This window comes from Plecotus auritus, assembly GCF_963455305.1.
Source record: "Plecotus auritus genome assembly, chromosome: 3".
In the NCBI taxonomy this organism is placed as follows: domain Eukaryota; kingdom Metazoa; phylum Chordata; class Mammalia; order Chiroptera; family Vespertilionidae; genus Plecotus; species Plecotus auritus.
In genome coordinates, this window is record NC_137772.1 from 106149335 (window position 1) to 106163876 (window position 14542).

The 14542-nt window shown below is 37.3% G+C and overlaps 1 protein-coding gene across 3 annotated transcripts in view; it reads left to right on the forward strand.

Moving 5' to 3' along the window:
* Window positions 1-14542, forward strand: part of NBEA (neurobeachin) — a 954039-nt gene that overhangs the window by 426360 nt on the left and 513137 nt on the right. For all 3 annotated transcript variants that reach the window (XM_080658500.1, XM_080658501.1, XM_080658502.1), the window contains one exon: window positions 576-703. In XM_080658500.1, coding sequence (XP_080514626.1) covers window positions 576-703 — 128 coding nt within the window. The remainder of the gene's footprint in view (window positions 1-575; window positions 704-14542) is intronic.

Below are 14542 nucleotides of genomic sequence, written 5' to 3' on the forward strand. Positions count from 1 at the left end.
ACAAATTGCTTCTCAAACAGCCTTCTGGAACAAATGAAGCTTGAGAACCGAGCTTGGTAAATATAACTAAGTGGGCTTATGAAATGGAACATGCCTACTTTAGCAAAGCAATTCAGTTGTATTACACTGAATTCCAATTATTCCCTTATTTGTTTACCTTTTGAGGGAATTTTCAGGGAATTTTTTAGATCAAGAGTTAATTCTTTGTAATTGGCACAGTGATCCATGTAGTAAGTGTTGAAAAACTATTTTCTTTTAGGGATAGAATGATAGACAAAAAAAGATATATGGAGAACTTCTTTTCTTAAAGCTTCTAGAACTATGAATAGTGTCTGTGGCCCTCAAAGGTTCCAGAACCCTAAATCCTTTTCAACATATAGTCATTCTAATTTAGCTGCAGTCTTTGGAGTAGCCTTATGATTGATGTGAAATTTAACCGTGTCCCTTCTACATATTATTCAGTGGATTAGACTGAACTTTTATTATTTTCAAAAGTTTTAATTTAGAAATAAAAAGTTTATTTCATTTTTTATTTTGAATTATATTTACTACTCTTTATGTCTTAATTTCAACAGCATCACTGCAAAACTTGAAAGAGCTTTAGAAAAAGTTGCTCCTCTTCTTCGTGAAATTTTTGTAGACTTTGCCCCATTCCTATCTCGTACACTTCTTGGCAGTCATGGACAAGAGCTATTGATAGAAGGTATGCTTTCTCTCTCTATTCTAATTATTTTAGTTTCCTATAATGTTTCTATTAATCATGACATAATTTGTACTTCTGGAGGAAAATTTACTGTCAAAGAATATAAAGACATTGCTTCCACGAATGCTAATAAGATATTATGTATACTTTCTTCTTGTTCATTTTTTTAAATAGCATATTTGCACAGTCAGTCTTATTGTACAGCTAATAACAGAATGAAGAACTTTGAAAAAGTTGGATGGGACTCTCTGGTCCTTATGATCCTAATCTACAGGGCTGCTGTATATCCTTCATTAGGATGATGTGTTTACTAAGCAAGGATCTCTAAAATTTCCTTCAAAGAGCCAGGCTTCTTTAAGTGACTCTTTTTGATTCACATAACATTTGTTATATGAGAATCCTTAACTGAGAAAATGTAAAGAAATACTTAACTGGGAATTGATGAAGCTGTTGTCTTTTACTCAGTAGCAGCTTAAATGGAATAAGAAGGCAAAGAAGGTAAATTAACTTTTGTGAAGATTTAATGCACTTGTAATAGGAGAGTAGCTTTGAAAAAATATTATCTGGAGCCTTATTTATTTAAAAAAGTTTTGTTTTCTAAATAGTCATGAAATTCAGAAGGGGCTAATCAATATGCAGATGATCCTGTGAGTAAATAATTGCTTTAGGTGCCATTTGTTGGATTTAGAAGCCTCATATATATGTTTATTTGCTTTTCACTTCCTATTTACTCTATGTTTCCTATGCCTTTTCTATCATCCTCTCAATTGCTTTTGCACAGTCTGTTTCTATTAGAAATATTTATTAACTGGACTGAGTTTAAATCCTTATTCCACCACTTTCTTAGCTCTATGACCTTTTGAGACTAAGTTGGCCATTTGTAGCTTAGTTCCTTTCTACAAATTGTCCTCAATGATAGTACCATCCTCCCAGGACTCTTGGGAGGATTACATTATATAATGCATATAAAGCTTTTAGAACACATGTGGGCTGTTCACTTTTTATAAAAAATATTGCATTCTTACTCTAGGTTAAGTACTATCTTAGGTACTTGGAATATATTAGTAGCTAACAGACAAATATCCCTGCCTTGTGGAGTTTTTAATCTAGCAAGGAGATACAATAAATACGCATTAAGCATATAAAATGTTGAAAGTTGACAAATGCTATGTAAAAGAATAAGTACCACACTAGTGACTGGGATTATAGAAATGGCAGGGTTATACTACAGTTTTAAAAAGGGTGATTGAGTTTTAATAAGCCAATAGTAAAAGTTATATTTGAGCAAAGATTAAAAGGAGCTGAGCCATATAGCTTACTAGAAGAGTGCTCTAGGCAGAGAGAATTGTCAGTGTAGTGACCCTATAACATGTTACTTTTACAATAAGAAAGAAATTGAATAAGCATTTTTGAAAACATAAATCTTAAATGTTTCCTTATTCCCTAAAAATGTTTTATTTTTCTACTAGAGGCCCGGTGCACTGGAGAGGGGTCCCTCAGCCCAGCCTGCTCCCTCTCACAGTCCAGGAGTTCTCAGGGGATGTCCTACTGATGACTTAGGCCTGCTGCCCCCAGGGAGGCAGCCGGCCAATCAGGGGAAGGCACTGCCCTGGTTGCTCCCTCGCTGCTACTGCCACTGCCGGCTGCCATGGCTGCCTGAGCCTTGGTCCAGCCCTCGCAGCAGCAGCAGCTGCCATCCGTGGCTGTGGCTTTGTCCTGAAGGACATCCAGTCTAATTAGCATATTACCCTTTTATTAGTATAGATATTTAAGTGTATCTTTTTCTGAAGTGTTTTGAAAAATATATAGTAGAAATTTGTAATTATCAAGGCCATACTAAAATAAACACAGACATTTAGTAAAATAGCAATACTAGTAATGGGTCCAGTACTGTTATTAAAACTGGGACACAAATCTGCCCCAAGTTCCCCAGCAGCCAAAGCAAAGAAGGATTTATTTTAAGTTATAAGACTCACATTAATGGTTCCTAAGTGACAGTTTATGACACTTTAAAATGTAAGGAATTGCTTTCAGGTAACTTTTTAATTGTTCTATATCTGTCAGTCAGGACTCCATTTATGTAGCCCCCTTTCCAGACATCTGGACTGTTTCTTATTTTCTTCCCAGCACTTCAAAGAGAAGATAAGAGAAATGGCTGGGTAATCGAGAATAATTTTTCTTGGGCTTATCTGAGTTTACCTCCAATACTCTGGATTGAGTTGAAAGAGCATTAGAATATGCCACTTGGATTTTTAAAGAGGACTATGCTGAAAATGAAACATTGGAACAAGTTACATATTGAAAGTTCACTTTGTGTTCACCAGGCAAAATAAAATTTTATTTTATAACTTTTCTGCATCCAAAGATCTAACCCAGCTGTGGACAAACTATGGCCCGGGGGCCGGATCTGGCCCGTTCGGCTGTTCTATCCAGCCCGCGGAGCCGAAAGAGCGGAGGGTTCTGTTGCTCTCCCCTCCGCTCCTTTACTTTGAATTTATATTAGTTCACACAAACACTCCATCCATGCTTTTGTTCCGGCCCTCCGGTCCAGTTTAAGAACCCATTGTGGCCCTCGAGTCAAAAAGTTTGCCCACCCCTGATCTGACCTAATTTTAATATATCAGATATATGTCCTGTGTTTAAGATTATGCAGATGGATTATTCATATTCTTTTTGGTATTAAAATGATTTTTCTTAATAAAATGACACTAAATGGTAGGTCTTAGGTTTTGAGTTCTGTTTTTTAAATGCCATTATTTGGCAAAATATGAAATTGACAGTCTTAAAATATGGTCCTTCAAATTTCTGCCAGTTTATACAATCCAAAAATCTAGAAACTTCTGCTATATAACAGAACAACATTTGGTATCCCTCACAGTTTAGTCATAACCATTTTTTTCAGATTCAACTCATCTCTATCTTCTTGCTGTAGAAGACATTCCTTAAATATGTAAACAAGTTATGCATTATCACATTTTTTTGTTTTTCTACAACTCTTCCTTCTGCATTGGATCTTTCTCCTTTTTTCTATCCCCCAAATTCTTTTCATCTTTTGAATCCTGCTTCAGGTTTCTTATGCCAAATTAATGCCATCTCTTTGTGGTCCTGTGGCATTATATTTATATAATAGTAATAAAATTATTTTTACTTGTAAATAGAAACTATCTTATTGTTTATATTAACATTGTTTAACTTAGATTCTGGTACAAAATATTCAGTATTTTTTCTTGTACTTCAATAGAACATTATGTTCTGCTAATCATTTTTGATGAAGGTAAGTTTTAAAAATAAGGGAAGATGGGTAACATTGTTGTGTGGTGAGAATTCCCAATGTTGATCATGAACACCCATGAGGTAGCTGCTACATTCATCCAAGGTTCATTCTTGCTCTTCACCCCAGCTTCTGGAAATAATGTGCTTTCATGTTCTCATTCTTTAACAAGTACTCTTGATTATTCTTTCATTTTCTCTCTGTTCCCTTTTTTTTCTAAAATTTGATATTCAATTCCTCTCCTCTGAGAAGAAAAACTGTCAAACTCTTGTGAAGAACTCAGGAGATTTACATGATAAAAATATCTTTACCCAAGGTATTAATCAGTTCTGTTTAAAAAATAGTGTTAATGATGAATAAATTGCTTTGCTTTTGACTTTATCATATATATATGTATATATATGTATATGGTAGGAACAAAGCTGGATTAGGTAACTAAAGGTATTTTAGAGTCTTACAAAAAGAAACAGTGAGTACTCTTATTTTAAACTAGAGGCCTGGTGCACGAATTCGTGCACAGGTAGGGTCCGGCTGGCCCACCTCGATTGGGGCCTATTGGGGTAGGGATGGTCTGATCTGGGGTAGGGCCAGCTGGGGGGAGGGGCTGTGGGAGGTTGGCAGGTCAGCCCCGCCCTCTGGTTGAACTCCTGATCAAGGGGACAATTTGCATATTAGCCTTTTATTATATAGGATAATCATAAAATATATTTGAATTGCACTTTGTCTTATTTTATATTCAGTTTTTCTTAACACACATGTATTAAATTTTTTCTTATAGGATAATTGATCTTTGATAGTTTATATTGTTATATACTTTAAAATATAAATTAAGATAATGTTCTTTAAGTTTTTAAGTTTGTCACTTTTATTAGTCACACCTTTTATTTGACTAATAAAAATGACAAACTTAAATGTATTCTTGTATGATTCTAGAGTAATCATTGTAGTTCACATCTTTTAAGGGCACTCATTAACAGTAGCTATTTTTACATAGCTTTTGGTGTGTATATGTTTCTCTTGGCAATAATTAAGGATTTTTGAAGACAGTAGTTATTTGGAGCTTAGCTAATTTTCTTTAAAAGGATTCCAGCTTTTCAATTTGCAAACTAATACATAAAAATTAGAGTAAATATGTATGTAACTATCAAACCCATCAGCCCATGATGACAAAGCAACCTTTGATCCAAAACTGTTATATTTGTCTTGCTGCAGCAATGGAGAATGCAATTCAGAGATACTGTAGAGATTCTTTTAAAGAAGGAGTTGTGAGGAGCTTATTTTGAAGTTTGTATTTAAGTAAATAGGGCCAGTTATAGATTGGTTTCTGACTGTCAGGAGGTGGATTAGATATTGCTAATTTTTATTTAGGAGGCCTCAGAACTACAGTGGGCCTAGAGTTGTAATTAGTAATAAAGAAACAGTAGTTACTCAAGTTAATTAGAAGAGAAGATGCTTAGGTGTGTGTGTGTTTGTCAGCATAGTGTGCTTCACTCTGTCTTGTTTCACCATGGCATAGAGTGGCCCTTTAAAATCACTGTTTATAGTCAGTGAGCATTTTATATTTGTTTAAGACTCATGAGAATATTTAAGTTAACGTAATTATCATAAGGATACAGCAAAAGTTTCATAAGCATCCAAGGACAGGAAATGAAATACAGTTAGACTTCAAGCAGCCTAGAAATGGGAGAGGGGAGTCAGTAACCAAGGCTACTCCCTTTAACTCTTAAAGCAACTTCATAGCCTCCTATTTGTGCTTCTCTCTGTGTATGAACTCTTTTTTTTCTTCTCACCCAGACTAGCTTCACTCTCTTAGTCATTTGAACATAGCCCAGCATAACATCCATTCTTAACTCCAAATGTGCTTTTAATGTAAATATCTTTCACTATCTGACTATAAATCATTTTCTATCTAGAGAGAATGTGAATGGGTTAGCCTTGGGTTAGGTGTCTATCTCTGTTATAATTAGTTAAGATTGATGTGGATGTGAAAGGCAAGGTTGAATGTAATACATAGGCTCCCCTTTTTAGAAGCTATATATAACTTGAAACATCTTGGAAAAATGGTAGCAGTACAGCAAATGTTACTTATGAGTCTACTACTTCTAGTGACATTAGTAAATATTTTATTAAATCATATAATATTCAAGAATCTTTATAGTTTCCAAGACTAGCATTTTTTAAACATATTTAAATATAGCCTGAAATTTCCACCTCCATCAAAAGAGAACATCACTAAAATCTTATTATGAAAGGAATAAGTTTAGTCAAGAATCTCATAACACCCTTGGGTCATATACAATAACAATATGATTACATAATTAGAAAAATATATCTGTTCATTTTAATTTAAAAATTATGTATTAAGTATAATTTTAGTAGTTATTTTGAAATTGTAATAATATAAAAACTGTACGTGACATGACATATTCAGGGAAAATGGCAATGGTGGCATAGTTTTTACATATCCCTGAATTCTTCCATGAAAAACAGACATAACAATCCTATATAATAAAAGGGTAATATGCAAATAGACCAAACAGCAGAACAACTGAACAACCAATCAAAGTGTAATATGCTAATGATATGCTAAGGCTGCTCAACCACTCGCTATGACGAGCACTGATCACCAGGGGGCAGACAGTCAACTGGTCGACCAGTCGCTATGACGTGCACTAACCACCAGGGGGCAGATGCTTCGACCAGTAGGTTAGCTTGCTGCTGGGGTCTGGCCGATCAGGACTGAGCAAGATGGGCTGGACACGCCCTGGAAACCTCCCGCGGTCCCTCCCCAGCCCAGTCGTGCACCAGTGGGGTCCCTTAGCCTGGCCTGTGCCCTCTCGCAATCCAGGACCCCTTGGGGGATGTCAGAGAGCCAGTTTCAGCCCAATCCTGTAAGCCACTCCCCTTGGAAGGGTGCCAGACATAGAGCTCATGGCTGGCAAGTGCTGCTGTGGCAGCATGAGCCTCTTCCAATCAGGACTGATTGGGTGTGAGCCCACAGCAGGCACAGTGGGGCCAGGATGAGCAGGAGTGGCAGTTAGGAGCTGCAGGCAGTGTTGGACTGCGGGTTTTGGCCCAATCCATGCAGGCCATCCAGAGGGATCCCATCCGTGCACGAATTCATGCACCAGGCCTCAGTAAATAGTAAAATAATTACTACCCCCCTTAATAACTACTAGTCCATTAGCAATAACATATGGACACTTACAATGAAACTAAATGACAAGGTATCCCATTGAACTCCAAAATATGACTGGATGAGGATTATATATATATAAAAGCCTAAGCGACCATTACGACCGAATGACTGGAATGACCGGAATGACTGGATGACTGCATGACTAGTCGCTATGATGCACACTGACCAGCAGGGGGCAGACGCTCAACGCAGGAGCTGTCCCCTCATGGTCAGTGTGCTCCCACAGCCAACCTGCTGCAGTCCCTCTCCCTGGCTGGGCAACCTCCCACGGCCCTGCCCCCCAGCCAGCCAACCTCCCATGGCCCCACCCACTGGCCAGCTAACCTCCCACAGCCCCTCCCACCAACTGGCCAACCTCCTGCAGCCCTTCTCCCCAGACAGCCAACCTCCTATGGTCCCTACTCTTGCTGGCTGCCCCACCCCCCCCCATAGGCCCCGATTGCGAGGCCGGCCAGCCAACCTCCTGGGGCTGCCCCCCCCCCCCCCCCGATAGGCCTCAATCACCGGCCAGGCCGAGGGACCCCACCCATGCACGAATTCATGCACTGGACCTCTAGTTTATCTATAATATAAGATATACATGGTATCAGCAGATGCATGGGAGAAATGGTAGAGAACAAGAGAGCATCTGAGGATCCTTGTCTACAAATACTCTGTGGAAAACCAACGGAGGGCCAATTTAAAGGACAGCTGCTAAAACAAGGAAGCTTTTACACACTATAATAGCAGATGAGTCCAAGGGTTCCAGGGTAAGTCTTCCATAGCTAGAGCCATCTGGGCCCCACGAGAAATTAACCAACCAAAGTTCTCTTCCAAGACAAAGTCTCACATTTAGGTTAAACTACTATGACTAGAACTCAGACAAAGAGAAAGCCCAAATAAAAATGGGAAAGACAGACAGAGCTAGTATATCTCAGAAAGTAGGCTGTTATATTTTTTAAAACTCCATGAAAACAAACAAGTGGGATCTCTAGAAATTGAAGAAAAATAAAAGTAAAAGCTACCTGAATTATCTAAAATTTCAGGTATAATATTAAACATAAATAATTACCAGCAAAAAGGATCTTAATCCCATATATTGCAATAAGAAAAATGAAAAAAATAGCCCCTCATACCATAAAAGCATGCCAGAAAAAGGATAAGTTTTTAAATAAGCTGAAGGACATTAGAAAATAATACAGGATATGAAAGAACAATTTAAATCAGAATTTAGAGAATCTCACAAATTAGGTGATAGAACTTAGGAAAGAATTCAAAATAAAGGAAAAAACAATTTTATGAATGAAGGCTAAATTAGAAGAAATAAAGTAATGAATAATCTTTACAGATAAGGAATAAGAGAAATTTAAGATAAAAAGATAATTTTTGAATATTCAAAAAAATAATTACTAAAGAGACTAGAAAAGATGAGGGACAAGTTTAGAATATCTAACATACATAAGAATTTCCAAAGGGAAAAAATACAAAAGCAAATAACAGAAAAATAATAGAATCAGTTATTCAAAGAAACTCCTAGAATTTTTTTAAAGGAGATTTTTTTCCTAGAAGAAAACATAGGCAATAAAATTTTGGACATTTCTCTTAAGAATATTTTTCCTGATATATGTTCTCGTGCAAGGGAAACAAAAGAAAAAAATAATGATGGGACTACATCAAACTAAAAAGTTTTTGCAAACAAAAGAAACCATCAACAAAATAAAAAGACAACCCATGGGAGAACATATTTGGCAATGCTACATGAAATAAGGGGTTAATATCCAAAATGCATAAAGAATTCGTACAGCTCTACACCAAAATCAAAAACAATCCAATTAAAAATAGACACTTTTTTCAATGAGGACATGCAGATGGCCAGTAGACATGAAAAGATGCTCAATGTCACTAATCATCAGAGAGCGCAAATTAAAACTGCTGGTCGGTGTGCATCAATAGCGACTAGTCATGCAGTCATCCAGTCGTTCCAGTCGTTCTAGTCATTCAGTCGTAATGGCCACTTAGGCTTTTATATATATATAGATTATCCTCATCCAGTCATATTTTGGAGTTCAATGGGATACCTTGTCATTTAGTTTCACCTCAGACCTATCAGAATGGCTCTCATGAATAAAACAACAAAAAACAAGTGTTGGCCAGGATGTGGAGAAAAGGGAACCATTGTGCACTGTTGGTGGGAATGTGTACTTGTACAGCTATGAAAAACAGTACGGAGGTTTCTCAAAAAATGAAAAATGAAACTGTCTTATGACCCAGCAATTTCACTCCTAAGAATATATCCTAAGAAACCCAAAACACTAATTTGAAAGAATATGTGCACACCTATCTTCACAGCAGTGTCATTTGCAAAACACAAGCTATGGAAGCAACCTAAGTGCCTATCAGTAGACAAGTGGATAAAAAAAAAATTGCGGTACATATATTCAATGGATTAATATTCAACCATAAAGAAGAATGAAATCTTACCATTTGCATCAGCATGGATGGATCTAGATGTTATTATACTAAGTGAAATAAGTCAAAACAAATACCATATGATTTCACTTATATGTGGAATCTAAAAAACAATATAAGCAAACAAGCAAAACAGAAACAGACACATAGATACAAAGAACACACTGACAGTTGTCAGAGGGGATGGGTTTGGGGAACTGGGTGAAAAAGGTGAAGGGTTTGAGAAGTACAGATTGGTGGTTACAAAATAGTCACAGGAATGTATAGAACAGTATGGATATCATAGTCAATAATATTGTAATAACTATATATGGTGCCAGGTAGGTACTTGACATATTGAAGGATCACTTTGTAAAGTGTATGATTATCTAACCACTTTGCTGTACACCTGAAACCAATCCTTCCTATAGAATAAAAGGCTAATATGCAAATAGACCGAACGGCAGAACTACTGGTCGCTATGATGCACACTGACCACCAGGGGCAGACACTCAATGCAGGAGCTGCCTCCTGGTGGTCAGTGTGCTCCCAACGGGCCTCTAAGTATAAATAGTGAATGCAAACTGTAATTGAAAAAATAAATAAGTAAAAAGGAGATTTTAAAAATTATTTTTAAATGTACTTGGAATATTTGAAAAAATTACACAGGTGACCAATATTGAGACATAGTCTAGTAAAGTCAATGGCCTTTAAAGGGGAACATTTTTTTTGAGCTATCTATATAAAAATACAAATTAACTTACAAGTGAAATTGGCATCATACTTTTTTGACAGACCTATTTTCTAACCAGAAGAAAGTGGATTAGGGTATTTAAGATACTCACAAAAATGAGAGTGTCAGCAAACTGACTTTCATTTACAGAGACTGCAGATAAACTTTAACAATCAACAATTCAGGGAATATGATCCCTTTGAATTGCTCCTTGGAATTCACTATAGAACAAGTATCAGACAACCAAACTTACTGAAAGATGTCAACATAAGAACTCATGATGCCATCAAATATGGATGTGTTTGGAGAACCAACTAAATGATTATATGGGAGACAATATAGAAATAATGGTTGTTTACTTGATAACTGAAAAAGTAGGGGGGCAATAATTACATTTGTAGTGCCATTATTGGTATTTATATGAAACTGTTGCATAATGTTGGATAAAAACTAATTAGTATTATTGACATTCTAATTATTTTATGCCATGTACTCAAAAATCTGAATTCTCATTAAAGGTGATCCAGATATAAAATAGAAAAGTTGAAGTGAAAGCATTTAGTTCTGAATTTAAATTGGACATTATAAATGTGAAATTATTATGTACGCAAATGCATGCCTATTCCTGCACGCGCGCGCGCACACACAGACACACACACACACACTCACATGTATACTCTAGCCATACCTACTGTTTTGCCTAGACACAGTAACCAAGTCAGTAGCAGAGAGCACACCTAAAGTCCAGAATATAGTCCTGAAATATCATTTGCCTCTGAAAGAAACTAGAACTTCTTGGAGAAATGGGTGATTTCAAGGCTGGGGGAGGAAATGTTCATGATTTGCCCATACCAGTGGTCGGCAAACTCATTAGTCAACAGAGCGGCAAACCGCGGCTCGCGAGCCCCATGTGGCTCGCAAGCCCCGGTTTGCTGACCACTGGCCCATACCATTTGGTGATACCAAAAACCAAGGAAGATATTAAAGATTGTAAAGAAGGCTAAAGAGTTAACTTGAAGACATTCTTATTGGCCAAAGATGGAGCATTTTGAGCATCAGTAAGTATAATTACTACAATGAATATATTTAAATCTGAGTTATGAGAGTGTTTTTTTAAAAAGATTTGGTGGAATTTAGAGAATGATAGGGAATGAACACATTATTTTGAAAACTGATAAGGGAAAATGCATTCTGCCACTTCTTTTTAAATTATGTCATTTGTATTATCAAGTCATTAATGAGAGAAGTTTTCTTTTCATCCTATATAATAAAAGGGTAATATGCAAATAGACCAAACGGCAGAACAACCGAACGACCAATCAAAGCGTAGTATGCTAATGCTATGCTCAGGCTGCTCAACCGCTCGCTATGATATGCACTGACTACCAGGGACAGATGCTCTGACCAGTAGGTTAGCTTGCTGCTGAGGTCTGTCCAATCGGGACTGAGCGAGATGGGCCTGACACGCCCTGGAGCCCTCCTGCAGTTCCTCCCCGGCCCAATCATGCACCCATGGGGTCCCTCAGCCTGGCCTATGCCCTCTCGCATTCCGGAACCCCTCAGGGAATGTCAGAGAACTGGTTTCAGCCCGATCCTGCAGGCCACTCCCCTTGGGAGGGTGCCAGACACAGGGCTCATGGCTGGTAAGCGCTGCTGTGGCAGCACAAGCCTCTTCCAATCAGGACTGATTGGGAGCGAGCCCGCAGCAGGCACAGTGGGACTGGGATGAGCAGGAGGGCAGGTAGGAGCTGTAGGCAGTGTTGGACTGCGGGTTTTGGCCCAATCCCTGCAGGCCACCCAGAGGGACCCCACCTGTGCACAAATTCATGCACCAGGCTTCTAGTAGAAATATAAATATATGTGATAAATGGTGGAAAGGTATTTCAGTTAAATTAATGTAAATTAGCATATCCTCAGGAATGAATCAATTTTAGCATAAATTGCTGCTAACACCACAGAAAGAGAAAACTAGACAACCAGATGGAGAAAATAACCATTGCTCATCAAGACTTACTAACTGACCAAATGAATGAATGAATGAGTGCATGAATGAATTAATCAATTAAAATAAACCTGGATCTGATTATCCTGTGTACCCAGCATTTTAAACTATATCATGAGAATTCCATCATCAAAATCAACACTGGTGAAAATTCTGCAATACATATGTCTTGGTTTCTTCAAAATACATTAAATGTATAAAAAAAGAAGAGTGATAGAAAGGGAAACTGTAAATTAAAAAGCTTTTTTGATATATATTAAAATTGGCAAAATTAAATTGTTTATAAATATAACCGAATTAGGTAGGTCATAAACTTCAAAGAAAAGCACAGTGATCAAAATGATGGTTTGTTACTAGAATCAAGAAGGTTGTAATTTGGACAAGACACAGGGAGGGCTCTTGAGTTACTTGGCAAAGGTTTGTTTTTTTTGAGCTATGTAGTGGTTACAGGGTATTCACTGTGTTATATTTTACAAAAGTGTCTTTAATGCCCTCTCTAGAAAGATAAAATATATTATGCCATTAAAGACATAAATAATAGTGAACTACATCATGTTGTTAGTATGAAGACAATATCACAAAAAAGTAATTTATGTCCATAATAATACATCAACTTCAGTGAAAATTCGATTTCAAACAATCTCAAATTATTTTCATGGAATTTGATGAGCATTCTCATAAATTTCAACAGTTGGCCTGGCCAGTGTGGCTCAGTGGTTGAGCATCAACCTATAAATCAGTTGGTCACTGTTTGATTCTGATCTCAGGGCACATGCCTGGGTTGTGGGCTCGATCCCCAGTCCGGGGAGTGCAGGTGGCAGCCAATCAATGATTCTCTCTCACTGATGTTTCTATCTCTCTCTTCCTTTCCTTCCTCTCTGAAATCAATAAAAACATACTTAAACATTTTTTTTTCAACAGTTAAATGAGGGGTTCAATATAACCAGGATCATTTTAAAGGTATAGGAGCTATTATAATTTAAGCAGTGTGGTAGTGGCCTAGTGATGAACAGATTGCTGTGTCATAATAAATATCCAGAACGCACACGTTATGTGGCAGAGCTGCTATTGTTGCAGAAAGAGATGAACATTGAAACAAATGCAGCTAAATCAATTGGATATTGTTTGTTAATTAAAAACAAGAAAGAAATCGGATCCCTTCCTCATTAAATACACAAAAGTCACTACTAATGGGAAAAAGCAAAACATCAAATGTTGCAGAGAAGAAAATAGAGAAAAATGTCTGTACTGCTAAAGGCAAGAAATATTTCTTTAATTAAACATAAAAGCATAAAATGTACATATTAGTAGATTTAACCATATTAAAATGATTTAATATATCAGAAGACACCACTAAAAAGTTAAAAGATGGAGCCATGGCTGGTGTTGCTCAGTTGGTCGGACATAGTCCCATGGACTGAAAAGTTGCCAGTTCAATTCCATGCCCGGGTAGTGGGTGTGAGCCCTGTCGGGGCTTGTGAAGGACGCAGCCAATTGATATTTTGCTCTCCCATCGATGTTTCTCTCTCTCTCTCTTCTCTGTCTCTCTCCCTCTCCCTCTGTCTCTAAAGCAGTGGTTCTCAACCTTTCTAATGCCACGACCCTTTAATACAGTTCCTCATGTTGTGGTGACAGATATTTACATTATGATTCATAACAGTAGCAAAATTACAGTTATGAAGTAGCAACAAAAATGATTTTATGGTTGGGGGGTCTTAGGCTGTACAACAGCAGTTCTTAGGGGGTCTTAGGCTCTACAGCAGCGGTTTCCGATGGTCTTAGGCTCTACAGCAGCGGTTCTCAACCTGTGGGTTGAGAACCACTACCAGGGTCGCCTAAGACCATCAGAAAACAAAGATATTTACATTATGATTCATAACAGTAGCAAAATTACAGTTATGAAGTAGCAACGAAAATAATTTTATGATTGGGGGTCACCGCAACATGAGGAACTGTATTAAAGGGTCATGGCATTAGAAAGGTTGAGAACCACTGCTCTAAAGCATCAATTAAAAAAAAATAATAAGTTAAAAGATGGAGAGTGACATCAATATGATGGTGAACTAGGAAGCTCCAGGCTTTTGTTTTCCCATGGAAACACTGAATAAACAACAATTGCAGATCAAAGTAACTTTAACAAAACTCCAGGAAACATTTAAGAAGCTGCAGCAATCAAGCAAATGCTAAAAATGGTTGGAAAGTTCAGG